Raw genomic sequence first — 26,629 nt, forward strand, 5'->3', positions numbered from 1 at the left:
ACTGCTTTAACATCGCTGTCAAAGAGTAAACAAACTATGCAAGATGTTTCAGTCCATACATTTTTTTCAGACTGTTCGATAGTAGTCTGAAAAAGGCGTAGCCGAGCTAAGGACTACAGATAAGAAATATTCTGATTAAAATATGAATGTAAGTATTTTGTAAAATACCGATCATGAAAATAGATTGTTTTAAATAGATTAAAACAAGCCACAGAAGAACATGGAAAACGTATTTGAGCAAGAATGTATTGTATTTTTATAGAAATGTCGCAAATCTTAATTTTAGCTCTGGTCAATAAAAAGCAGTTCATGTTGCATTCAAAATACTCCAAGAATACCCAAGTTAAGTTTGCCGTTTGAAGAAAAACTCGCCATTAAAATGAACAAGATCGGTTCCTGTGACAGAGTGAGACCTCCTGATCAGAGCGTTATGAGGTAAGTGCGCATGCGTTGATGATTTTGATGGCGGCAGGGTAAACACGTTGCAGTTCTCTTTCCATGGACATGTAGACGGTGAGTAAAAACATTTTAGGTGTTCCGTCAGAGTTCTGGAGATTCTGATCCGATCCAGAGATGTCGTAGCGGCCTGGAGCTCCGTGCTGCTCCGCCCTGACCTCTCCTGGGGCTGGAAACGGTGACCCCAGCCTGTCGATGTTTCAGATCTGTCGGTGGTCCGTTAATCTTACAGCTAAAAGTCATATACAGTTTAGCATTTTCTGTCCCGCATTGTGGAAACCGGTAATAAAGATTCATCACGCATAGTTTTTTTTTTTTCAAACGACATGTCCTACGTTTTATTTGGAATAAAGGTATAAATTAGTAAGAATAAAATTTCAGTCTTGATTTCTTGTAAATTTTATAATTTTCTTTTTGTAGATATGAGCCTTTTTGATTTCTGAACTTTATTTTCCGGATCCTCGTTTGTTTTTATTATGTCCAGCGATTTGTCCAAAAGATTTTTAGGAATATAGTTGTTTAAAAATTAGCTTCTATTAGCTTGAATGCTAACACTGTTCTGGTTCTGTTGAGTCCAGTTAATGATCAAGACGCTTAAAAACGTCGAATATATTTCTGTAAATAAAAACCTCCTGACCATCAAAACCAAAAGCTTTGAGCTGTGGTGCGTTCACTGACTGTAGAAACAAATGTAAAGGATTTCATCCTTCAGGTTTCTGATTTATTCGTTTGAAGAGATCAACAGATTTCTGGATCGGCTGTGAGAAGTGAAAGAATTGGACTGATATTTTCTGTCGTGTGACCTCAAGGTCACGTCCTCTGACCTTTTCCTCTTCAGAGTTTCCAGTCTGCGGAAAATGAGAGCAGGCGCTGAGGAGGCAGAATCTTCTGGGTACCAACGGGTCGTACTGAAGAACGCTTCGCCGCATCACTACCTCAAAGTCCGCCTGTAAGTTTCAACTACTTAGACCTGTGTTTGCCAAAGTGGGGACCGCGGGCCACCTGGGGGCCACTGGAGGGCACCGAGGGGGCTCAAGAAAGTTGAAAGGAAGATAAAAATAATAATTCAAAAATATATATATAAAAAACACATAATCCAAGATGAGAGTTCATCATGTTTGTTTTTTTGTAAATATTTTTTTCTTAAAATAATTAATCAAACTACTTTGTTTTTAAGTTAAAATAGCAGCAAGAAGTGAAAAAGTTTCTGTCAAGACAAAACCTATGAGAATTATAGGAATAAAATAGCATTTCATGTGATTAATATTAAATATCACATATTTTCTTACCAAAAGAGGAAAAATGGTGAATGTATGTGATCTGATAATAAGAATTTGTGTGCTGCAGAACTTGGTGGTCATCTAAGATCAGATGTTACCATTTACACTAAGTTCATGTAATAATTATTACAAAGTTAATATAAAAGTTTATGTTTGTTTATGTATCTTGTCTGTGGGTTTGCTAAGGAGGTCAGAGGTCAATGTTTTTTGGAACGTATGAGAACCCTGTGCGTTGTTCTGTTTACTCGCGGTAAGTCCAGTCTCTCTCCTCTCCGCAGGGTGCTGGAGGATGAGTCGGCCAGAGTGAGCGCTGTCGACCTGAAGACCTTCATCACTTCCTGCCTGAGGAGTTTGTTCGGAGAGGTGGGGTCCTCACGGTTCTGCCCGGCCGCTCGGGTCCGGACCTTTCCTCTGATAACTGGTGCTGGTGTTCTTCAGGTCGGAGCGGCGCTGAGTGTGGATGTGCTGAAGTACGATGAGGAGACGCTGACCGCTCTGCTGCGCGTTCCCAGCAGGTACCGGTCCGAAGCCAGCTCCGCCCGCAGAACCTGGAGCCGGTTGGGTTTTATTTCCCTCTTCTGGGTTCTGTTTCAGGGGTTTGGTGAAGCTGTGGAGCTCCCTCACTCTGCAGGGGTTCTACCAGAACCGGGCCTGCGCCTTCAGGGTTCTGCAGGTCAGCACATTTTATTCATCAATGCTTTTCAAATTTAAAGGGGCAGTATCACGTTTTCCATCATGTTCTAGCTGAAGCTTACCTAACCTTTAATCTCCATGGCAACCATTCAGCTGCTCAAAACGCCTGGTTGGACGTAGCCCTGCCTTCTGGACTCAGCTCCTCCCCCACTGAGCTCCTTCAGACTAGCCAGCAGCAATTAGCAAACAGCTGCTGATCTCATTATGCAAACTACTTCTTAGAGCAACTCTGGTAAAAACATCAAAGGGTTAATAGAGGAGCCATGTTGGGATGACTTCCTGATGGAGGAGCTTCAGAAAGAGCAGAAGCTTCTTAAAGAGACAGAGGTCCAATTTCAAGGTGCTAAAATACAAAGTCAGAACTTTGATGAATAGATTTTAGTAAACGTCGGTGGACGTTTGCAGTCCCACTTTCCATTAAAGTTCAACAAAAACAGTTTCCAGTTTAAGAAGATTAAAAAGTTTTCCCTAGGAGATTTAAAAGTCGCCATGATCAGCCTGATTGGCTGATCATGTTTCCATCTTGATTCTGATTGGCTGATCATCTGAGGAAGACGTTTGCTGCAGCTGTGAGACTTTTGCTGCGTTCTTGGCAGACGTTGTTGCTCCTATCAGCGGGGAAAACCTTGCTGCCCCGCCCATCGCCGGGCGAACAGGAAGCCGTATCAGAACCACTTTCATCTCAAAACGTCGGTTTGTTCTCGACTCCAGAGCAGAAATGGAGCCAAAGGAACAACATGGATCCACAATCTGGACCGAACTCTGCTGCAGAACCTAAACTCAGGTTCTGATGTGAGCGGCTCCAGCTGAAATATTAATTTATTTCTTTATTTCATAACCTGGCACAAAGTTCTGTTTTTATTTTTAGACAAAACTTTTTTTTTTCCATAATTTAAACTCCTAATTATGGACCAACCACAGTAATTTAGATTAAAACTAATTCTGACCTACATACACAGTTTGCAAAAACTTTTAGCTTGAATTAATTTTATTTGAGCAGTTAAAAAAATTTATAATGGATTTTATTTAATAACCTAACATAAAATTCCGTTTGTTATTATAAGGGAAAACATTTAAACTTATAATTGTGGCTTAAAAACTAACCAGCGTAATTTGGCCAAATAGAAAACTTGCATCATCTGCATACATTTGCTAACAGTATTAAATATTTGACTAAAAATAACTGAACTACTGTGAAAGCCATGAAACGTTTTAGTTTCTTCTCGGTAATTTCCTAATTTTGCTCTTTTTATTTGTATTGCTACAAGTTCAATGTTAATATTTATGTTCACTATATTAGATATTTTTTTTTATTTAACAATCTTTTCATTCACTCTTTTTTATTGGTTTGTTGTATTTTAAAACATTTATATAGTCAAGATTCTGTAATTTTTGTTGATATGTTTAATTCATTTTAATATCTATTTTCTGTTGCTGATTAAAAATAAAACTCACTTGAATAAACTTTATTTTCTGACTCTGGCCTCGTGGTGCGTTCAGGTGTCTCCGTTCCTCCTGGCGCTGACCGGAAACAGCCGCGACCTGCAGCTGGACTGAAGCAGGATGACGTCAGCCTGGACGCCGCTCTGCGTCAGGCTCCGCCCCCCCGCCTGCCGTTGGCCCGCCCCTCGGACGTCGCCTCCACGTCGGCCAGCGCGCCTCCTTGACAAAGGCGTTCTCTAAGCGCGACGTGGAGCTGTTCGCCGAGCTAACGGGCGACAGCAACCCGCTGCACGTCGACCCGGCCTACGCCAAAACCACGTCCTTCGAGGCGCCATCGTCCACGGCGTCCTATCACCGGCCTGATGTCGGCGGTGCTCGGCACCCGGATGCCCGGCCCCGGCAGCGTCTTCCTGTACCAGGAGATCCGCTTCCTGGCGCCCCTCTTCGTCGGCGAGGAGGTTCTGGCCGAGGCGGAAGTGCGTAAAATCAAGATGTCGTTCGCCTTCATCGCGGTGACGTGCTCCGCCAAGGACAAGGTGGTGATGGAGGGGGAGGATGGTGATGATGTCCAAGAAGCAGCAGGAGGAGTGATGAAGATGGTGGCGGTTCAATCCGGTTCCCTGACTAGTTTAAGTGTTCTGTACGGAGGCCCCTGAGGGACATGGGGAAAGTTTTTTCATTTGCGTTTAAATTAGCAGTTTAATAAGTTAATTTAAAAGTTCAAAGGCCTTTAATGAGCCTCAGTAAAAAACTTGTCATCATTTTTACTCTTTGGTGTGAAAAACTTATTGAAATCAAATGTATTAGTTGCGTTTTCATGTTTGTACATTGAGATGGGAAACAGCACTTTATTAATAAACCATGAAAATAACTCAAAAATACTCCAAATAGTTGGTATTTTTCAAAACTTTACAGGAAAGATATAAAACTTCAGATTTCACACTAACAGTTGATGGAAAACCTTACAACAGACTGGAACGTTACTGCTCGAGAACGCAAAGAGAAAAACCTCCATGTCCCCTCGAGGCTTCCGTAGATTAGAGATGATAACGTGTTTGTTGGGTTTTCTGTGTTAATGCACTCAGTTTCATTCAATAAAAAAAGCAATATTTTAAATTAAATACTCTTACTTTGTTGATGTGGAACAACCAATCAGCTGAAGTTTTAGCTCACATCTTAAATTGATGTTTTCCCCAATTATTTTAAAACCTTTCAGATTATCTTTGTGTGATATTTTGATGATAGGAAAACATTTCATTGGGACAAAAAAGCTAGCTCGCTCTACTTTCAGTTCAACCAGAGAAAAATTAATTGATCATATTTTGCCTCAGTTTTCTCTAAAACATCTGAAGTCCATTGATTAAATTAGGTAATTAAGGTTACCTTGTCATTCGCCACTCTCCAACTTCAAGACGTATTTATATTTTGCTGCGTTTTATGTCTATTTAAATTATCATCTGAAAATATTTTCAGTGACTAAAAAGAAAGTCCCTATAGACAGATTTTAGACTGATTATGAAATGAATATGCGTTATTAATTCATCCATTTTCACACACCCTTGACCCTGTAGAGGTCATTAGGGGTCACCTGGACAGGTTGCCAGTCTGTTATTAATCCCACAGGATAAAAAATAAAGTATATTCGTTTAGAAAAATGTTTTTTGACAGCTGGTAGAAGAGTTAACAGATGAATGAATTATTTGAACTCAATAGATGCCACTGTTAATGGCAAAGGAAAAAAAAAAATCAGTTTAAAGATTTGACAAAGTGTTGTACTGGAGGAGCCCACCAGATGGCGCTCCAGCCTCGGAAATAATCAGAAACCAAATGGGGCCAAATGGGGACTGCAGCGTTTAACAGCTTTCAATATTTACCTGCTCATAAAAACAACCAGATGGAAATTTCCTGCGAGTTTCATCAGAGCTGCTGTTTGCTGGCTGAAATCTTCATCGATACGATTTCTGCTTTATCCATAGCGGTGATGTAAGAAACATCTTCTGTGTGAAGGTGTGTTAGTGTCCAGAACGTCAGTTTTCCTCCATCCCAGTCCAGGCTCACTCTGATCTCTGGAGATTCTTCTTTAATGAAAGAACTGCAGGAGCAACTGGTGGAGATGCTGCTGAGGATTTACATTCAACAATCCCAATATGCAAAAATCCAGACTGGTAGTTTCCCTTCCTCTGGACAGACTCTGCCAACATGCCAAGCATCCAGTCTTCACTGTCTCCAACCTCAACATCCCAGCTGTGGATCCCGGAGTTAAAACCCTCAGAACTGAGAACCGAACAAAAGCGAGCAAACCTCTCTGGGTTGACAGGAAGCTGCTGTTCATCTCCATGTGTCAAAGCGCTCAGTTCTTCAGATAAGAAGGCTTTTGGCCCAGCCGTGTTTGGGTCCAGAACCAGAGGAGTGTAGGTCACCATGTCCTTCATGTTGCTCCAGATGTTGAAGGCCAGGTTGCCCAGATGTTTGGCCTGGTCTATCAGAGCTCCTGAGGGCAGCTGTGGATCCTCCAGCAGGGGGCAGCGCTGGACTCTTTCCACTGCAGCCTTGTAGTTGTGCAGGAATGAGACGTCTTCAGCTCTCAGCTCCTCCTCTGTGGCTCTGACTGTGTCTGAAAGAGCTGCTATCTCTCTGCTCAGAGCCTCCATCTTCTCCTCCATCATCCCTCTCTTCTGCTCCTCTTCCTCCCTCAGTGCAGCCAGCCTGGCCTCCTCTTCCTCTGCTAGAAACTGATGAAGCTTCTTAAACTGCTCAACAATCTGCCTCTCTGTGTGTCGGGCCTGGACCTTCATGTGTTCTGCTGTCTGATCAAACTCCTCTTTAACTTCCTTCTTCTGCTCCAGTTTCTTCTTTAAAGGCTCCAGAGATGTTTTCAGATTCTCTCTGTGATCCTGAGCAGCTTCATCGATGGCTCTGAATCTGTGCTTGATGTGTTTTTCTGAATCTCTGCAGACGAGACAAACTGGCTGCTGATGGTCCAGACAGAAGAGTTTGAGTTTCTCAGAGTGCAGACAGCAGAGATCCTCCTCTGGTCTGGAAGCCATTTTGTCTCTGAGTGAAGCTGAAAACACAGAAGGTCCAGTCAGTCACTGAACTCTGAGTGTTTTTGGTCCAACTCGCCTTCAGTGTGAGCAGCTGGAAGCAGCAGTTTCCACTTTTCTCTCCTGCAGCTGGACTCACTGAGAGGAAGCTGCTCGTTTGGTCTGGAGGTGAATCTGATCGTCTCTCTGCAGGAACCAAAAATCACAAACTGATTCCTGCTGTAGTTCAGTTCTGATTCAGGTTGTGTTTCAATGCAGAATCCAGAATTCAACCTTTGAGCTGCTATAAAATTCACTGATTAACAGCTTTCATTTTTCTCTGCACAGATCAGAATAAACCTGTAATAAATACAGAAAATTAAACTCTGTTGTTGTTTTTCTCAGTTTGAACTTGTTAAAATTGAAGCGACTCTGAGTGTTGCTGTGAGCAGAAGTGAGGTCCAGAGGTCGTCCGTTGACCTCTGGAGACAGGCACCAGCATCCCTTGTGACCCCTCTATGGATAAGTGTGTACTATAATGGATGGATGTCATTCTCACATGGTGACTGGATTAAGGAACTCCTTAAACGTCTCTTTTTGCTGCCCTACGATGTCCTCAGTTTGGGCCTGCAGCTCCCCTCCCCCACATACTGCTATGAGCTCAGTTTCTTCCTTCTGAGTTGCTGAATAATTTTCCAGTAGTTCCTTGATGCCAACTGAAAGTCTCTTTCATAGCCTGTCCGAATTCGAGGCCGTTTTTGTTCCCCAGAAGGCCCAGCGCTTCCAGCCTCACAGCTTCTGTCACCGCAACAGCAAAACCAAAGGCAGTAAAAAGCTTCAGCTCCTGGAAGCCATGAGGTCCATATAGATTCCATCTTCCCAATCTGCTGAGACACAGTCTGTGAATATTCCCAACAGGATGAAGCTGCAATTGAACCTTCAACCTTCTGATTGCGAACGACTGCCCTTCAGTCACAGTCATGACCTTCCATACAGAAAATGTTTTCAGTTTTAAGCAAAACCTGCTGAGAGAAGCTTTAGATATCCAGGATTTTAACCAACGTGTTTACATTAGAGAACAAGAGAGAAGCTGCAGCTCTGAGCCTCACTGCAAAAATTATTTTAATTAGAAGGAATAAAGTGGGAAGAAAGAGTCCAATAAAAATGAAATGTTTGAAGAAACTTCATTAAGCCTGAATTAAATGAAATCTAACGGGCCCAACGAGTAAAGCAGGAAGGGCAGGAGGAGTGGACGGATGGCAGCAAACCCGATTCAGCCGTCAGGTACCAAACCCTGCAGATCCAAACTGTGGTTCTGGAGAACTGGGCGACCCAGCATTTATAAATCACAAAGAAACTAAAAACTGTTTCATCTTTAAAAGAACCACAAACCCACAGTTTTATTTCAAATTTTAATGGCTTTATTTTTTATGTATATAGATTTGTATATATTTATATATATATATATATATATTTATGTAACAACTTGTTCTCAGTTGCTTGATTATCATCTTTTGTTCAAACGACATGACACTAAGACCAGGGCATTCCACATGATCATATCTTACAAAAGAGTAAAGAAAAACCAGGAGTGTGTGCACACACACACGCGCATCCATCAGCGTGTGTGTGTCGCGCTTCTGTCTGCACGGAGAACCGAAGGTCACAGAACCAATGAGACGAGCGGACAGGGAGGAAGAGGAGGAGGAGGAAGCAGGTGGAGAACGGGACTATTCTGTTGCATAGATCGAAGCAAACAGGAGGACGAGACAAACGGACAGGATGAGTCTCACACACACACACACACACACACACACACACACACACACACACACACACACACACACACACACACACACACACACACACACACACACACACACACGTGGGGAAGCACAGGACGTTTTGGTCCAAATCTAAACCGAGGCTCAGAACCAGAACTGAGCACCAACACTGAGGTGTCTGCAGCAACCAGTGGCAGCCAGGTGGTGGGCGCTGCAGATCTGAAGCTGCTGCTGGGAACCAGATGAGTTTTAAATGAAATACAATCTGAGTCGATGTCAAGCAGTAAATACAGGCTTTTATTCTGAAAAACATTTTTCAAACATTTCTGACTGCATCAGCTTTTGTTTACTTTAATAACAATATTTCTAATAATAATAATAATTTCATTGGGCTCTTAAATTTGAGCTGAAATGGATTTGTTGGAATATTTCAGGTTTTCCTCTCAGCGTCACATGGAAGCTGCAGAGGAGGCAAAAATATTCAGCCAAAAAAATAAAACCCTCCAAAATGTTCCAGACAGTCTGGATGTCTCATGTTTTACAGCTTCAGACTGGTTCCTGTTAATCCGGTGTCACACCGGATCTGGGGGCGCCTCAGAATCTGGTGTGACACCGGAACCAGGTCGGATGGAACCGTCCAACAACTGCAGAGAAGAAGAAATGTTTCAGACAAATCTGGAAGACGTTTATACGTAAAGCAGCAGATCATTTGTCAGAAACTGAATTTCTGACGTCAGATTCTAATTTTTGGAGCATGTGGACGACAAACTGCTGATGGGAAAGTTTGGGTTCTGATCCAGAGATTAATTGATGTGATTGGTGAGAGTGAGCGATGAGTTCAGGGACAGTGTGTGAACCTGAGTGCTGTGATGGGAACAGAAAGATGAGATTCCAGGTTTGCTCAGTGTTTTCTCCTTTCAGTGTAACGGAGACTGACGGTGTGTGTGTGTGTGTGTGTGTGTGTGTGTGTGTGTGTGTGTGTGTGTGTGAGTGGAGTCAACAGTTGGGATGCGTCATTCCGTACTAAAACATGCAGAACACAGAACATTGAACACGGATGAACAGCTGCTGATTCTTTTTTCTGGGTTTTGTTGGGTTTTTTCTGGCTACACAGAACACGACGGAACCAATCGCACCAGGTCGGACATATTGCTTTAAACCACCAAAGTCTGTATATATGTCATGCATGCCACATAGATGATATCATGTTTATACAAAAATAACACCAACGCCTATAACTGGCTATCATAGTAATTACAGAAACTAAAACTTTCAGTCTTTTTTGCAACAAAGTTCAAACAGAGAACCGGATTCCTGCCTTAATATTTAAATCTGATATATATTCGTACATATCGGAGATAAATACACACGGAATGTAAATGTGGCTTCCAGCTGCGATGTTCCAGTTCGTTTTGCAGACGATGAGCAGGGTTGGAACAGAAGAAGCTCCTTCATGATGGAGAACAAAGTTCTGCTGCTGCAGGGGCGTCCGGGATGAGGTCCAAGCAGCCGGACGCCCCGCGGAGCCACTGAGGCTACGGCAAGAGCAGAGGGACAATCCTGAACCAGGCCGAGGGAGGGGGGGGGGATGGAAACGACTTTGGCAGAACAATCTTAAAGCTATGCTGGGTGATGATTGGCTGATTGGCCGCTCTCCCACTTCCTGGTTCGCCTCATTCACTATGCGACATTATTTACACATGCGCCACCTGCTGGTCAGGGGCAGGAGTTCAGCAGGAAGAGGAAGTGATGTCAGAGAGCTTGAACAGTCCCGCCCTTTCCACAGTAGGCTGAAAGTCGGGCGGAGCGCAGCGGCACCTTGTGTCCTGCTCTAGGCTCCAGAACCCGGCGCCGGACCGGAAAAGACTCAGCTCTAACTGCTGCAGTCAGAATCTACAGGATGGATGAGTCTGAGTTCTGGAAGAACCTCTGGACCCGGGCCAACCCGGTTCAGGTTTTCCTGAAATTCTGTTCTGAGATCCATCTGGTTAATCGTCTCCGTGTTGAAACAGATCAGAGACCAAACTGAGGCTGAAATGTGGTTGGGTCTGAACACTGACCTCAGGGTTGGTTATCGTAGGCCCGGTTCTGACCCAGAGTCCCACAGAGGCTGTAAACGGATGACCGACCCAACCGGCGCCGAGCTCTGGATGAGGGGCGGAGCCTGGAGCCGGACACAACATGATCCAGTGAAAAAACAAACCCAGAAGTTGGAGGAATAATGATACATTCCTGTTTAATGTTGGACTCAAACCAAGTCAGAACCGTTACAACAAAGAAACCAAACTGGAGCCAGAGGGGCTGATGGGAAGTGAACAGCCAACAGGAAGTAAACAAGTCACTGCAGGTTTGGGAGCCCTAACGTCAGGTGACTCGACGCCACACGTGGCAGAAACATTGGGAGCTGTAAAAACAGAGTCCACGGCAGATTCCTATCGTTCAGGTTCTGAACGCTCACCAAACTCCTCAGCCTGTACACAGATTCATACATCTGCAAAATATTAAAAAGTACTCAATATAAAAATACAGAAGAATTGTAAAAAATGAACAAAACATTGAATTTTATATGAACACCATGCAAGAAAGGTTTCCTACTCAGTTAGACAGTAAGATTGAGGAGAGGAACAGATGAGGGGTCAAACCGCTTCTCATGTAAACATCGGAGAGGTCCTTCAAACACGGTTCGGCAGTGACAACTGAAGAGTTTCTCCTGGCTTTTTGGTCGTTTGGAGGGCAGGGTGGGGCCTCTGGAATAATGGCGGAAAACAACATCCTAGAAAATATGGCTCTGAGTACTTAGAAAAAGCTCGTCGAGGGGAAAAGATTAACCGAGTCATGGAAAATATGGCAGTAGTGGCACGTCGCCTCCGTTTGGGGCGACCCAAACGGGCCGACGGCTGTTTGAAAGGATCGGACGCACCGCTGCGGGAAGCGGCGGGGACACAGTGGATTCAACTCTATAGGCCGACTGGTGACATCATCAGTCTCCTATAAACCTCGGCGTGGCCTCCACACTAACGCCTGTCCAACACAGCAGGGCAGAGCGGTGCCGCCGGGGTAACGGTGATGAGCAGACGCCGGCTCTGCTGCTGGCCGTGTGATGTCACTGACAGCTCATCGAAAATCAGACAAACGAGGGAAGAAAAAAAAGATGGCAGACGACTCAGGAGCTCCAGGACCGCCGAGCGACCAGGGAACAACCAGGGAACGCCCAGCGACCAGGGAACGCCCAGCGGCCAGGGAACGCCCAGCGGCCAGGGAACGCCCAGCGACCAGGGAACGCCCAGCGACCAGGGAACCCAGCGCCAGGGAACGCCAGCGGCCAGGGAACGCCCAGCGGCGAGCGATCCATGAGCTCCAAGAGCTCCTGGCTTGTGGACGAGGGACCCAGGATCTTGTAGCTGCAGACACTGAGCCGACTGTCCATCACTGACTTTAAAAGCTCTGCGCTCTGGCAGTCTGTGTCTGCAGCCGCATGCTGACTCTGTTCATGGCTCCACTTCCAGTGAACTTCCTGCATTGATCCAACCAATGGATCAATACTGCAGTCTGCTTGTTCTGAATGTTTAAATTCCTTAGTGTGATGACAGGGAGCAGAGGAAGCTGCATGCAGCTGCCTGAGGGGGCGGGGCTTCTGTGACCTAGAGGTGGAGCTGCAGCCAGGCCTCCGTCATGCGAAGCAGGAAAAGAGGGCTCTATGTTTCAGTGAGGGGCAAACGCTAAACACACTGCTGTTTGAAATGATTTCTGATTTTTATCATTATTTTTAAAGGGGACATTATGTAAAATTTTGAGCTGTACATCAAGTTATGATGTTATTACTGGAGTGTTGCCTTGATTCTTTCATGCATTTTTGAGAAATCCTTTAATCTGCATGGCCACCACTCTGTCGTTTAACTGAGCGCTGCTTTTTCCTCTAAGTGGAAAGAGTCACAAAGAGCAGGAGCCTCTACAGGTGAGAGTCCCAATTTCAAGGCGTTAAACTGTAAAGAAATTTATTTTCAGTCATGATTGATATATACAGCATTTTTAGAACTGAAGGTACAATAGTTATTGACTGTGCTATGAAATGGCACTATGTGCCTGGAAAATACATAATACCCCTTTAACCCGATCCTCCCCTGTGACGCCGTGCGGCGTCACAGGGGAGGGGAACGAAACGATACGGTTAGTGTTTAATGCGACGGTAGTGATCAACAGAGCCAGCCACGTCGTGGCAAAACGGCAGAAGATCTGCCGGATGTTTCCTTCAGGTTCTCCAACGTGGGACAGACAGGAAGATCATGGAGCTCTGAACAGAGACGCGTCTGGACTCACGGCCGTCATGCGACTCAACAGGAAATCAAAACATGCAGAATGTTAAGACAGACGCTGCGGATAAACCGGGCCGGGGGGACACAGAACCCGGCTCAGACAGGACGAGGTCGGAGAGCGTGTCTCTGGATGCTGCCGTGTTGGGTAGCAAACAAACTGCCTTCCCACGATGCACTGCAGTATGCAGAGGTGAAAAGGGGAGGGAGATTTCTATAAGTGAACCGAGGGAGTCTAAACGAGAAGCAGGTGTTCCTGGTGAGGAGGCTCCGCCCCCAGCTGATGGGATGGAGGTGATGGAGGAACAAACTGAACAACATCACAGTCAGGATGGAGACGGCGTGGGGCGAAGATGTGTGCTGATGAGAGGGTGAGTCATGATGCCCCTCCTCAGAGCAACAACCCAGCTGGTGGCGGTGATGAAGAGGAGGGGCAGGAGGAGGAGCTCCTTGCTGCCAGGTGCTTTTCCTTTGCCGAGGATCAGGGAAGTTCCTCGATCGCGTCGCTGTTCTCCTCAATGGTGCTGAACCGAGGCGCCTCCTCCTCAGAATGCGTCAAAAACTCAGGATGGGCCATGAAACTATGGATGGAGCTACGGGAATGTGGACTCTCCAGCTCGAAGATGGAACTACGGAACGCGTTCACCACCTTAATCTGAAACAAACAGAGAGGACACGTCAGCAGCAGGAAGATGAACAGCAAGAACACTACGGGCAGCGGGGCTGATGGGACATTCATGGGCTGATTGGGAGGATCATGGAGTGTGGGGATGCATCCGGATCTTGGCAGGGAGACGTAAAACCACAGATCACAACAATTGCAACAAAGGACAATAACTGCAAACTTTGGAGAAAAACCGAGAAAGACATGAAACAAAAGAGGACCAAAAATGCTCATCATGTTGGAGGCAGCTGAATATGGACACACATGCACCGCGCACACACACACACACGCACCGCACACACACACACGCACCGCACACACACACACACACACACACACACACCGCGCCGCGCACACACACAAACACGCACCGCACACACACACACACCGCACACACACACCGCGCACACACACACCGCGCACACACACAAACACGCACCGCGCACACACACACGCACCGCACACACACACACACACACACACACCGCGCACACACACACACGCACCGCACACACACACACACACCGCACACACACACCGCGCACACACACACACGCACCGCGCACACACACACGCACCGCGCACACACACACACACACACACACACACACACACACACACACACACACACACACACACACTAGTTATTCTTAACACCCCATCACACAGAGGATGCTCCTGCCTGCCTTCCGCATAAACGACCCGATCTCCATCACTGCTGCAGAACCGGCACAATCGCTACTACGACATCACAGCAACAACTGAGTCAAACTGTCACCGAATCTCATGCAACACTAAGCAAACACTCCATCTACACTCAAAGATTCATTCATGAAAGTTAAACTGACGGCATGACCTACTTTCTGATCAGTTTCTAATAACAATAATAATCACTGAAGGGCCTTAATAGAATATTGAAGCTTCATTCCCAGAAATGTGCTTATCTTTACTTAATCTCCATTCTGATGCAGTAGGATAGTTCACACCATTGATCCCAGCACAAACTATTCCAACCAGGAGAGCATTCAAATGTTCCTCACATTTAGAGCCCGTATTGTTTTCCATCACAGTTCCTCACCGATCCTGAGTGATGCAGCAGCAGCGCTTTCATTTTAAAAACCATAGACTTCTTTATGAATTCCATAAAAAGACTCCCAGTTAGAGACTAGGTGGTCCAAACCAGAAACCCAGTCCAGTTGTGGACTGGGTTTTCAGACTTCCTGAAGTTTAAGGCTTTGTCCACATGTAGTCATTATCTGGGAAAACTAATACATCTATGTGCATTGTTGCCTTTCATCCACATAAAAACTCAGTTTAATATCAGTAAAAACAATTATTCATAAAAACTCTGATCAAAATGAAGATTTCATAAAACTTTTTAAATAAACACAAAAAGAAATTTAGAATCCCACACATTATAATATAATATTATAATAAAGCACAGAAATCTACTGGCTACCTGCCAAACTTACCTTTTTGTTTATTAACTTTATGTTCTAATACACAATTTAAAAGTAGTTCAACCTGCAGACCAGGCTCCACAGATGATTGGCCGTTTAATTCCTAACAGAAAGCGGAGTTCATTTTGAGGCAATCTGATTGGCTGACACATGACTTGGCATTGCTCTACGCTGCCCCCTGTGGTCTGGGCTGTTAACGCTCAGAGCGGATTTGTGCGAGTTAATGCAGATGGAAACTTCTCTGGAACAAAAAACAATGCAGAGAAGATATTTGTTTCTATAGAGATCGGCTCCCTGTGGACAAATTTCTGTCTGGGATGAAAACGTGCAACGCTCCCCGATCCTGAACAAGATCAACCATTTCACCACAAACCGGGACGGGACGCTCAGGTAAATCCTGACTAATATCCTGTTCTTTTCTGGATCAGCAGAAAGAACTCTGAACAGTCACACTTCCACCTGAACTGCCGTTAGATTCCTCGTAAACGTAATTCCTGCAGCCTTTATTCTGTTGTGACAACCGCAGCCTCAGAACCAGAAACCAGGGCTCAGAGGAGGTCGGGCCCCTGCGGGTCACTGGGAGCCTTCGGATAACGCAACCCAATATAATCCCGCTCTGTCCTCTGGAGGCCTGTCCTCTGATGAGACGGCTGCCGCCGATCACCCTGATTTACACGCACCAGCACACACTCTCTATTATAATTAATAACCTGCAGCTCAAAGCTGAATTACAGGAGAACTGCAGCTGAGCGTGCACACACACACGCACACAAACTTTTGACACTGCTGGATGTTAAACCATGAGAGACTTGCGGAGCCCGAAGGATTTAAAGCCATAAAATGATCTGGGTAACCAGGCTGCTGCCTCTGAGCAGCGGATTTATGGATTGTTTAGCCTGCAGGGCGACCAATCAGAAGCCTTCTTCTCTTCTGTTTCCGACTCAACGGCTGCAAGTCTCACCAGGTCTTCACACCAGTTCACAGGTCAAACGTCCAGAACATGCAGAAGAAACGGCAGAGAGCAAGCTGAAATCGAAAGAGATGAAGATGAAGCAGAGGAGGCTGTCTGCATGTTCTCTGACCCTTCTACGCCTGGACTCCTGAGCTCTGACCCCTGACCCCTGGAGGGATGCTCCAGTTCTCTTCAACTCTTTCTGGATGGAAAGGCTGCGTCTGGTTCTGGTTTGACTGCTGCTCATTTTGAGATCATTGACCAGAACTAAACTCTCCTGACCTCCTGTCTAGTTTGTGATCAGACGAGGACATGCAGACACCTGCCAGGGACAGACGCGGTTTCATGCAGATTAAACAGAGTCCAGCCTGGATGAGGCGCTGTGTGAGCCGGCCTCCAGTCACACTCACTGCCTGCGGCGGAGGAGGAAGCAGCAGCAGGGGCCGGAGCCCCAGCCGAGTTGGTAAGAGAGAGGAGGAGCTAAGCCCTACGTGGGTGGGGCTAGAGAGAGTTTTGGCGGCAGTAGCGTCATTGTGCTGGCTGACGACGGACGGCTGGCGGCGCAGGGCACCGGGCACCGCCGCCTGGCCCGTCTGGAAGGTATAGACCACATCCATCTGGGGGAGGACAGCCACAGTTAGACAGCAGAGACAGAGCAGAGGACAGCAGAACGGGGACACGTCCGCAGAGGTGTTAGAGAGGACAGAGAGTTAAACAAAGTCAGACCTGAACAGAGTTAGGAGGTCAGAGGTCAGTGGAAAGGTTCCTCTGGCTCCAGAAATCCACCAGAACTACATCTGAAAATGGATCCGCTGGATTTCTGTCCATCAGCAGAAAATAAACCCTCTGCTTTTCTGACATCAGAGCCGCACATTTCTATGTACTTCACTGACGTTTTATGATATGATGGATAATTTTCAGACTGTTGAATATACTCTGTAAAGTGTGGTTCTCATTTTTATGCAGTTCTCTGGACTGTGATGCATCTTAAACAACAAATTCTCTTCAGAAGCTGCTTAATGTTGGTTTGCATCAAAGACGGGGGAGTTGAAGCTAGATGGAGTTAAATCAGGAAAATCCTGGTAGCAAACCTTTTAGAGGCTGCAGAAGACCTGAGCCTGGGATGGAGCAGAACCCTGAACCTTGTTCAGTGGCCTAGTCAAAGACCAGACCTGAATCAAGCTGAGAATTTGAAAGTTGATGTTCTGCTCCCAATCTGAACTGGAGATGTTTAAACCTAAGCTGCAGCCTGCAGCAGGCGGTTGAGCTTGTTGCTGACTTTGAAAGGTTTAGCGCTCTTAGTTTCCCCTAAATTTTCTGAAACAATTTGAAAGTGATAATTAATTTGGCTGTTTCGTAAAGTTTTGGTTGAATAAAGTTCAACATCTGTGTTGAAGTTTTGCTTCTCGACTCTTAAGTCGAGAAGCAAAATTCATGCTCTTATTTTGAAGTGGGTGATGACTTCATCAGTAATGTTTCCTCTCCTCATAGGATGTGGAGCAGAAAGTTTATTTATCATCTACAGTTTAAAATCTATCCATGTCTCTCATGCTTATTGTGGTCAATATGGCTAAACTAGCAGCAGAGTTAGAAAAAGTCAACTTCTGTAAAACTGAAACCTTTAGAGGAAGATCTGATCCAAAGAAGAGCAACCCGAACAGGAAGGTGTGTAACGGCTGATTTGATCCAGTCCAGGGCAAAATAACACATGAGGGTATCAAGATGGCTGGATTTAGTGCTTAAGCGTTAGTGGAACTAATGTTTGTGATTAGCGGTCGGCACAGCTAACCGTTTACCAATGTTCACCGCTGGATAAGACATTGAGGTTCACGCTGTGAATCTGAGCATCTGATCTGTTGTTCACTAAAGAAAAATGTTTTATGTTTTCGCTAGAAATCAGAAAATGAATCAGACCGGAAACCAGGATAACGTTCTGCTTTGGTTCCCTTCAGGACAAACATCACAGTCCTGATGTGAGTTTGATGTGTGAAGAAACAGAACCATGAGGGAGAAACAAAGATGGAGGCAGAGAGAAGAGGAAGTCATGGAGGAACCGCTGTGATTCAGAGACGCGTTCATCTGAGGGGCGGAAGCGGAGCTGGATGAATGGAGAGCGCTCAGAGGAACCAAGCAGCACAAAGAGGAGAAATGTCATTTGGAATGACTGATAAAGTCTCAGCGACGAGGTGCTGCTTGTACCAATTATTCTCCCTCTGTGTTTGACTGCTGAGGCGTCAAGCGGAGCAGCGCCGCCCCGCCGCATTAGGGAAGAGGGCGAGACGAAGAGGAGCATGGAGAGATAAGAAGCTAATTAGCTCGCCTCCCCGTCCTGCCGTCCTCCTGTCCCAGCAGGACGATCGTACTGATACACGACAACAAGAGGAAACGCTTTCTTATTTCTCAGGTGAGCGCTTCGACTGGATCTCTTCTCTCTGAAACGTTCGGACCTGTTGGGCTCCTGGTGTTGATCGAATCCTCCTCAGTGGAAGACCAGACAGACAGGCTTGGCTTATCCTGGGTTACCGCTGTAGTTAGGCTGCTGTAGGACTCTGGTTCTTTCTCCTACTGCTCTCCATCTGAAGGATAATCTACAGCTGCTGCCATTAGAGCTGTTCTTTCTAGTGTTTCTGGATCTATAGTCGATTCCTAAATGGTTTTTCTGAAGGCAGGAACGATTAGAAGAAGAGCGCATGACTATTTTTAGCTATCATGATTTTATTATATTTCTGCCAAAAACCAGATGCTAATCTGTCATCTTCCTGTTGAAGCGCGGAGATTTGTAGGAGCGCGGTGCGTTTTAATTGGTCGCTGTTCCCCATGAGCCCGCCTCCAGCTCATGATAAGAGCAGTTATTCGTTCTGGTGCAGCAGCAGACTGGTGCTGAGTATCACCAGTACCAGTGAAGCACTGGAAAAGGCTGCTGTGTCTTTAAGAGTCACTGATGGAAAACAGAAACAGCTTTGAGTTTCTGGTTCTGCTGGAGGTTTCTTTCTGCTAGCAGGGAGTTGTTTCTCCCCACCATTACCATATGCTTGCTCAGGAGTCTGGGCTGTTTCACAGGCGCTGGGCTTAATAATAAGACTGATCCTGTTTTACCAACCAGTTTATTAAACTGGATCTGACTGGCTACAGCGTGTGTACTGACTTTTATTAGTGTTAAGTAGATTCTATTATTGTTGTTTTTATGTTATTTTTATTTTTATGTGTAACAGAGTCTCTCTTGTAAATGAGTTTCAAGAGATTTTTCTGTATAAATAAACGATTAATAAAAAGCAAAAAACAACCAGGAATGAAATAGGAGTTTAAATGTGTCGATGCGATTGGATGTACCTTAATTGATCGTTTCCAGTTAATTGATGCAGAAATGAATCAGCAGCAGAGATAATTTATACACTGAGCTGCTTCTGTTTACCCAGAAGAACTACGAACTGTGTGTGTGTGTGTGTGTGTATGTTGGCTGCTGCTACTGAACGTGGGTGTTAGCATCAAGGCTAATGAAGCCAACAGGGACAGAATGGACCGACTGGACATGTTGATGCTCAATGTGTGTTGATCTTGTAGTAGGATCACACACACACACACACACACACACACACACACACACACACACACACACACACACACACACACACACACACACACACACACACACACACACACACACACACACACACACACGCACACGCCATGCCAATGTGTGTAAGTGTTGCACTAACTAGAGGATAACTGGTCCTGTGGTCTGTCGGAACTGGTTGAACTGGTAACCAGTTGTAAACCTGACTGGTGTCAGTCGGAGTGTCTGCGCCTGTCAGCGGGTCGCCTGCTGCTTTAATTAGAGGTTTTAATGAAGAGGTTCTGGACTGTGGATCTGCAGCAGAGTGTGAAATTAACAGAACCTCGGTCTTGTCGCTGAAGACTGGAGACACTGTGAAGGCGACACACTGCCCAGTTCAGCAGAGCTTTGATGTAAGGAGTAAAACCAGTCTGAAGCGGGACGGTCAGCGGTACCTGGGTCTGGATCCGGTTGAGCCCTCGGAACCAGAGGATTTGGCCTCGCCGCAGCTCCATCTCTGCGTGGTCGATCTCGTCCGTGTCCTCCGTCATCTCCTCGTTGTGGATCTCCTCCTTGGTGATGCCGTGGCCCGCTTCCTTCAGGAACTTCAGGTGGTGGGTCGGGATGGCCGAGATCAGCTGAGGAGGGGAGAACCAGCTTACTTCCCACTTTCCAGAACATCCTGCCAGTTTGGACTGGTTCAGCCCAGCTCCACCAGCAGTGGAGGAGTTTCAACATTTAGTCCGTAGTTTGAATAATTCTAGTTTCTATGTTTGTTGTTGGCAGGCCTGTCACAATAATGATAATATAATATGATATTGCAAGAATAGATTCTCGAAGATCAATAAATTCCAATTAAAAATGTTTAAAACTCCTAAAAGTCTTTGCATTATCAGGATTGTTAATTTTACAATTTTCTCAATTTTTTTGTTAATGAGAGTATAAATATCCCTAAATTTGAAAATGTGATTAATACAGTTACTGTGTGCAGTTCAATGATACAAATCACACTTCTTTATCTAACTGGTATCCTAAAAATAATTTTCAAGATTAGTAATTGTTGAGCTCTGACTGAAGTTGCTTAAAAAATTAGCAATAAATGGTTCTTATTGTCACTTTCATATTTATCACAATAGTACAACAAAATAAAACTAAGTCCATATCGGCCACCTTTATCTAAAATAAACAAAACAACAGAGACAACAAATAAAATAAATGATAAAAACAAAATTGTCTAGTTGAGACCAAAACACCGAACTGAAGCCTTTAATCATTCAGTTTTTGGTGAAAAGAGAGAAACAAAATGCAAATGTAAGTCATTTGTTTTAATTTATAGTGTGGTTAATTAATTTATTGCACAGCTGTTTGGTTCGATCCAGCCAGCTTTCATCTTTACCTCACCGACCCACAGAGGGGCTGATGCTGCGGCTCGTTCTCCCTCGCAACTCCTCCTACGGCAACGGTGCAGCGGCACAAATTTCCCCTGCAGGTGGGAGGAACTCACCTGTCCCCACAGCAGCTCGCCCATTCCCACGAAGACGCACCACAACCACTGGTCGACGGTGAGCGGCGCGCAGGAGAACGGCTTCCCTCCGAACTGAACGATGATGATCTGAGCAGGACAGAAAGAAACGGACCGTTTTTCAAACATCACAGGCTGTTTGTCCTGCTCACCACCTGAATGTGGGTCAGATCCTTCCTTTTCCATCTGGAAACAGATCTAGAATACAACAGCCACCAGACAACATTCAGCACCTTCCAAAGCATCAGACTGCTTGGACTTATTCTGGTTATTTATGTCTATAAACAGTTTTTGTTTAAAGACTTTAGTTGAATGATTTTCACTGCCACTTTAATATATTTTGGATTACTTCCTATATTTTATACCTTTTTGTTCTTTTTGACCATCTTTAGTTTGAATGTGGGAGTTGAGGGCATCTAATTTTCTCTTTTTCTTCATAGAAACTTAAGCAGCTGAACAAAAGAAAGTTATTTTTATTTAAATAAAAAGAATGCTTAGACCCACATTTTGGACTTAATATGATGATGATGATGGTACCTGCAGGGCGAAGGTGCCCAGGACCACGCTGCAGAAGATGGGGTTCTTGTACACGCCCTCGAACACGTTCCTCTCGCCGTGGATCTTCCTGGCGTTGATCTCATTGAAGAGCTGCATCATCACAAACACGTTGAAGACGATGGTGTAGTGTTCAGATGGTGGGGAGTGCAGCGGAGCGTTGCGGCCGCTGTCGATGTTGAAGAACTTTTCCCCTGAGAAATGACCAGAAGCTGTAGCTACAACCTGCACGCCGTTAGCATCAGTTAGCATTGAGCTAAGCTCACCTGCAAACAGCAGAGTGAAGATGATGATGAGCTGGAACACGGCGTGGCCCAGAATGTTCTTCATCATGGTCCGGGAGATGAGGGCTTGTCGCGGCCGTAGGGTTTGCGTAGCAGCAGCGACTCAGTGGGCGGTTCAGTGGCCAGGGCGAGGGACGCCAGCGTGTCCATGATGAGGTTGACCCACAGCATCTGCACGGCCTTGAGAGGGGAGTCCTGCAGAGCGGAGCGCCCGTTAGCTCTGAGGTCAACTATAACTTAACTTTTCAAGCCGTCCTCTGATAAAACCACGTCTGTCACCATGGGAACCGACAACACAGTCACCATCTTGCTAATTTTAGGCTCAAATCAATTTTTTCCCATATGGCGCCGTTTCAAATCTTTTCTCCAACACAAACAAATTTCCTTATTAGCAATTATCTAATGAGGAAATGTCTAAATCCTCTGCACCTATCTGATTAAAGGAAATGTGAGTTGTGATGTGGCAAAAGGTAAAAGGTCATGATCTGATCAGTCGTAATAAGCGATAAACCAATTAATCGCGTGATAATTAAAAACAAACTTCCATTTGGATGATTTATTGTTTTTCTTTTCTGTCTTTCTACCTAAACTCTTCAGACTGTTTTGGTCTCAACTCGTCTATTTTTGAATTTTGTTTTCAGACACTTCATAATTCATTTGATTTGTTGTTTTGTTTATTTATGTTGGATATTTAAATGTCCTTCAGCTCCAGTGTATAATGCTCATTAGAATTGAAAGTTTATTGATCTTTGGATTATTTTGCCATTATTATTAGAAAATTTGAAAATGGTCTCAAAAGTACAAAATTATCATAAATTGCAATAACTTCTACAGAGTTTGTCACAGACTAAATTTTGTTATTGTGCCAGGCCAAGATCACAAATTCAGGTTAAAACAACCTGATGTTTAGCTTTTAAATAACAGTAGAAGAAATAAAATGATTTTATGACAGTGACTCACTGCATGTGGAGGCCATGTTGGTGCAGAGGAAGTGTGTGTTCACGGTGAGGCTGTCACTATCTGGTCACATTATTTTACTTCGTTAAAACCCCCACCTCCAGACTGTTCAACACAGACAGACTAATGATGCGTGTCAACACGCCGGTGGCTCAACACGCACCAAGCACCGCCGCTGCTGATGGGGGAAAATCCGAGCCTGTAAACCTGCTGAGTTCCTGTTTTATTTCAGGAGCGCGGATGTGACAGGTTGCCATGGTTTCAGGCTGATGCTGGCGGTGCTGCAGAGCGGTTAGTTATCACTGTGCCAGCTGTGAGGTTCTTAATTAACACACAGCCTCCAGATGTTCTGCTCTGCTGCGGTTCAGGAGTTCAGCTTCCTGGTCGCATCACTTCCTGACACGATGAAGACGACCAGAAACTAACATCTTCTTCAACGTTTTAGTCAGAGCTCTTCCAAGGAAATCACACGATTCAATGAAAAAGCCACAAATTCACTAATGTGTTGATTAGCATCCGATTAGCTGGCTGGAATTACATACAAACATATTTTTATTAAATCAGTTCAAACTAGAGAAGTTTAGAGTTTTTCATTATTGTTTAGTTTTATTTTGTTTGTCTAATTCAGAATTAGAGTTTGACAGTTTTTAGTAGTTAAATATTGCTTTCTTGTAGTTTAGTTTTTATCAGAAATAGTAGTAGTTTTAATTTTTTCATACTTAATTTTGAATTAAATTTTCAGAAGCAGAATTCACCTAAAGATTGTGATGACGTAAACATCGATTGGATAATGAACACCCAACAGAAAGTTGTTTTCTCCCAACTTTTGGTGTTGCCATTTTGTGGATTTCGGTAAACGCCGTAATTTGCCGACAGCTGACGTAAGCTGCTTGTGTGGGGGAAAAATTTATTTCACATCAGTTCGAAAAGCTAATAAATAGCTTCAGAAACACAAAAAAGAACATTACATGTACAAATTCAGAATGCTTTAGTTTTATATATGACATAATTCCAGTTAGTTGTAGTTTTTCCCCATTAATTACCATTTTTATTTATTTCAGTTAATGAAAATATGTTAGTTATTTGTAATAACCTTGCTTCCGTACTCTGTATCTGTACCAGAGTCAAACTAATTTATGACTCTGGTTTGTACCAGTGGGTCAGGAACGTGGGGCCATCATATTTTGGCCTGGAGAGGCGGATGGTTACCTGGGTGATGCAGGCGCCGGTGAAGGCCACGATCACGGCCACCACGTTGACGGTCAGCTGGAACTGCAGGAACTTGGAGATGCTGTCGTAGACATTCCTGCCCCACATAACGGCCTTCACGATGCTGGTGAAATTATCGTCAGTCAGGATGATGTCGGAGGCCTCCTTGGCCACGTCGGTACCGGCGATGCCCTGCAGGTGACACGCAGGATGAGCTGCACATCTCTGCAGGATGCTGACAGAGCCCACAAAGTTGATGAAAACAGGAAGGAGATTTAACGAAGGCATCCTGGACAGAGGACGGGTCAGCAGAAGTCTCCCTCTGATGGCTTTGACCGTAATTTCATTCATTTGGTCTCAATTCAAAGCCACGACCACAGATGAGAGTAGAACTGTGGATCGACAGTCTGTGATACCCCATGCTGCCCCCCACAGGGTTCCCATGGCTCAACACCTTCTCTAAGTCTACAAAGCAAATGTAGACTGGATGGGCGAACCTTGGAGACTACTGTTGGAAATTTACCACTGATGCCTGTTGATGAATTTTAAACACATAGCTGGATTCTTAACAGCAGTCCTTTGCTGCCATCTGCTGGTCAGTAATATTATGAGTCTCTTCAGGATTTTTTACTATTAATGATTTTGTGGCACCTTTTCCAAAAAGTTGCAAATCTATAAGCCTTTATATTTGACATAACATGATTTTACAAAAAAAGTTTAAATTCTTGCACATAACTTTCCCTTTCCTTGTCTTTTCTTATCAGGTTATAATCCCTCCTTACCTGAGAAAACCCTGCATCATCATCATCATCATCATCATCCTGCTGCTGGCCTCTGGTCTAATGTCTCCTCACTGACTCTTTGCTCTTCTAGTGTGACAATAAAAATGTGTTTTAAATATGTGAAAAGAAACAGTGAGAACAACTTCTGTACAGATATTAAAGCTGACGAGGAGTATTCCTGGAATTAACTAAGTTATAAGGGATGTAAAATAGGTAAGGTCAACATTATAATATTTTGTTAACTAGATTTATATTATATACTGCAATGGGTCATCATTTAGTTAACATTGTCTGAATGCAGCAGCGTTAATCAGCTTTCAAGACTCGTTTGTAAAAGAAGTTTAAAGATTCCACAGAAAATCACCTGTCTACATCTCAACAACTGATTAAACACCTGGAACAGCTGAAAGAGTTCAGGGGTCATGTCCCAGTCGTACTCTGTTCAAACAACAGAAACAAATCCTGCAGCACATTTTTATACAGTTTAGTGTCACACCTGCTTTCATATTGTCGGTTCGCCTTTCAGGAGACGTGAAACAGGCAGTTAAATCACAAGAGGGCTGCAGGGATTGGTCAAAATTCAGCCGAGTTCCAGTGACTGGTCAGAAAAGGAGGACATCCTGAAATATATCCAATTGCTCAAATTTGTAGAATAATTGCAATTCTGGGCAAAATTTGTGAATGATGAGTGAATTTGCATTAAAGGTTGTTCTAACTTTGGGTCAGAACATTACAGATCCAGCCTGGATGGACCAACAGTTCTGTGAAGCTTTAGGAGCTAAACTGGTGCGAATGGAGAAACTCCTCATGAATCCCAGGAATCTCTGATCTGATCTGAAGGAGGAGGAACCCTGCAGGCAGGAGAGAACATTTATCCATTCATAACTCCCAGCAGCCTCCATGAATCCAAGACGCCTTTCATTTTCCTCTTTGGCTGCTGGAGCGGAGAAGCTCCAGCTGGGAGCGAGACGATGTGAAGGAAACGGTTACCATGGCAAAGCCAACGTCGGCTTTCTTGAGGGCAGGGCCATCGTTGGTGCCGTCTCCCGTCACGGCCACCACCTGTCGGGTTTCTCCCACCGTGCTGTCGATGATTCCTGACACAGAGGAGCAGAAGGTGAGGAGGAGCACCTGAGGAGGAAGAGGATAAGCTGGAGGAGCAGCTCACCTTTAACCAGGGTGTGTTTATCCGTCGGCGACGAACGCGCCAAAACTCGAAGTTTGGGCCAGACTTTGTCCAGACGGTCCTGTTCAACCTTAAAACCAGATTATGGCTATAAATAACAACAATAACGGTAACTTAGTTTATTACGGAGCCCCCTAGGCGCATGGGGGAAAATATTTCTTTGTGTTCCCTCTCAATATGTTTACTGCAATATGTGCTGGTCTATTTTGTACACAGTCACAAACGTCAATTAAAATTTTCGGATGTATACATATATAAAGAGCCTCAGTGAAAACGTGTTTTATTATTAATTCTTTGGTGCTAAAAAGTGATTGAACATCGATTTATTCACTGCATGTTTATGTCTGTTTGTATGTGGTTGAGAAGAAAATGGCCCTTTAATCATTTAGACCAACAAAAGAGACACAATCAAAACTGTCAGATGACTCATTATCCCACAATAATAACTCACTAACAGTCCAAATAGTTTGCATGTCTTTTTTCTTCTTTCCTACTTATGGAAAGTGTCCGTTTATG

The 26,629-nt window shown here is 44.6% G+C and overlaps 4 protein-coding genes across 5 annotated transcripts in view; 2 read left to right on the top strand and 2 right to left on the bottom strand.

The window, feature by feature from the left end:
- Positions 1-423: 423 nt before the first annotated feature.
- Positions 424-4,033, top strand: LOC129354634 (ribonuclease P protein subunit p14-like). Of its 2 annotated transcripts, none has more exons than XM_055024079.1 (6): positions 424-513; positions 1,295-1,405; positions 2,015-2,099; positions 2,175-2,251; positions 2,331-2,409; positions 3,930-4,033. In XM_055024079.1, exons 2-6 carry the CDS (start codon positions 1,314-1,316, stop codon positions 3,984-3,986), a joined length of 390 nt encoding a protein of 129 aa, XP_054880054.1. In that variant the 5' UTR covers positions 424-513; positions 1,295-1,313; the 3' UTR covers positions 3,987-4,033. The 2 variants fall into 2 exon arrangements, with proteins under 2 accessions (XP_054880054.1, XP_054880055.1); XM_055024080.1 differs by having other exon boundaries at positions 454-513; positions 1,266-1,405; positions 3,930-4,027.
- On the top strand, positions 4,021-4,533 carry LOC129354630 (hydroxyacyl-thioester dehydratase type 2, mitochondrial-like; the record flags this gene model as incomplete). The annotated part of the gene is given in 3 exon segments (XM_055024072.1): positions 4,021-4,195; positions 4,198-4,218; positions 4,221-4,533. Coding segments are annotated over 3 exon segments (504 nt in total), but the record flags the coding sequence as incomplete, so codon positions are not given.
- Positions 4,534-5,926: 1,393 nt separating this feature from the next.
- LOC129354637 (E3 ubiquitin-protein ligase TRIM35-like) lies at positions 5,927-6,919 on the bottom strand. Its single transcript, XM_055024083.1, has one exon. It carries the CDS (start codon positions 6,917-6,919, stop codon positions 5,927-5,929), a length of 993 nt encoding a protein of 330 aa, XP_054880058.1.
- Positions 6,920-12,657: 5,738 nt separating this feature from the next.
- Positions 12,658-26,629, bottom strand: part of LOC129354620 (plasma membrane calcium-transporting ATPase 2-like) — a 61,890-nt gene continuing 47,918 nt past the window's right edge. Inside the window, 10 exon segments of the mRNA XM_055024064.1 lie at positions 12,658-13,644; positions 16,476-16,682; positions 20,074-20,256; positions 21,123-21,230; positions 21,678-21,889; positions 21,962-22,042; positions 22,045-22,174; positions 24,146-24,337; positions 25,918-26,024; positions 26,096-26,183. Of these exon segments, the coding sequence (XP_054880039.1) occupies positions 13,471-13,644; positions 16,476-16,682; positions 20,074-20,256; positions 21,123-21,230; positions 21,678-21,889; positions 21,962-22,042; positions 22,045-22,174; positions 24,146-24,337; positions 25,918-26,024; positions 26,096-26,183 (1,482 nt within the window). The 3' untranslated portion in view covers positions 12,658-13,470.

The sequence above is a fragment of the Poeciliopsis prolifica genome, unplaced genomic scaffold (genome assembly GCF_027474105.1).
Source record: "Poeciliopsis prolifica strain line A6 unplaced genomic scaffold, Auburn_PproV2 SCAFFOLD114, whole genome shotgun sequence".
NCBI lineage: Eukaryota > Metazoa > Chordata > Actinopteri > Cyprinodontiformes > Poeciliidae > Poeciliopsis > Poeciliopsis prolifica.

Bases quoted from the DNA above. Each gene is read 5' to 3' on its own strand.
- LOC129354634 (XM_055024079.1), top strand. From the start codon at position 1,314: ATGAGAGCAGGCGCTGAGGAGGCAGAATCTTCTGGGTACCAACGGGTC. The intron at 1,406-2,014 runs GTAAGTTTCAAC...TCCTCTCCGCAG, and splicing joins CACTACCTCAAAGTCCGCCT to GGTGCTGGAGGATGAGTCGG. The intron at 2,100-2,174 runs GTGGGGTCCTCA...GGTGTTCTTCAG, and splicing joins TGAGGAGTTTGTTCGGAGAG to GTCGGAGCGGCGCTGAGTGT.
- LOC129354637 (XM_055024083.1), bottom strand. From the start codon at position 6,919: ATGGCTTCCAGACCAGAGGAGGATCTCTGCTGTCTGCACTCTGAGAAA.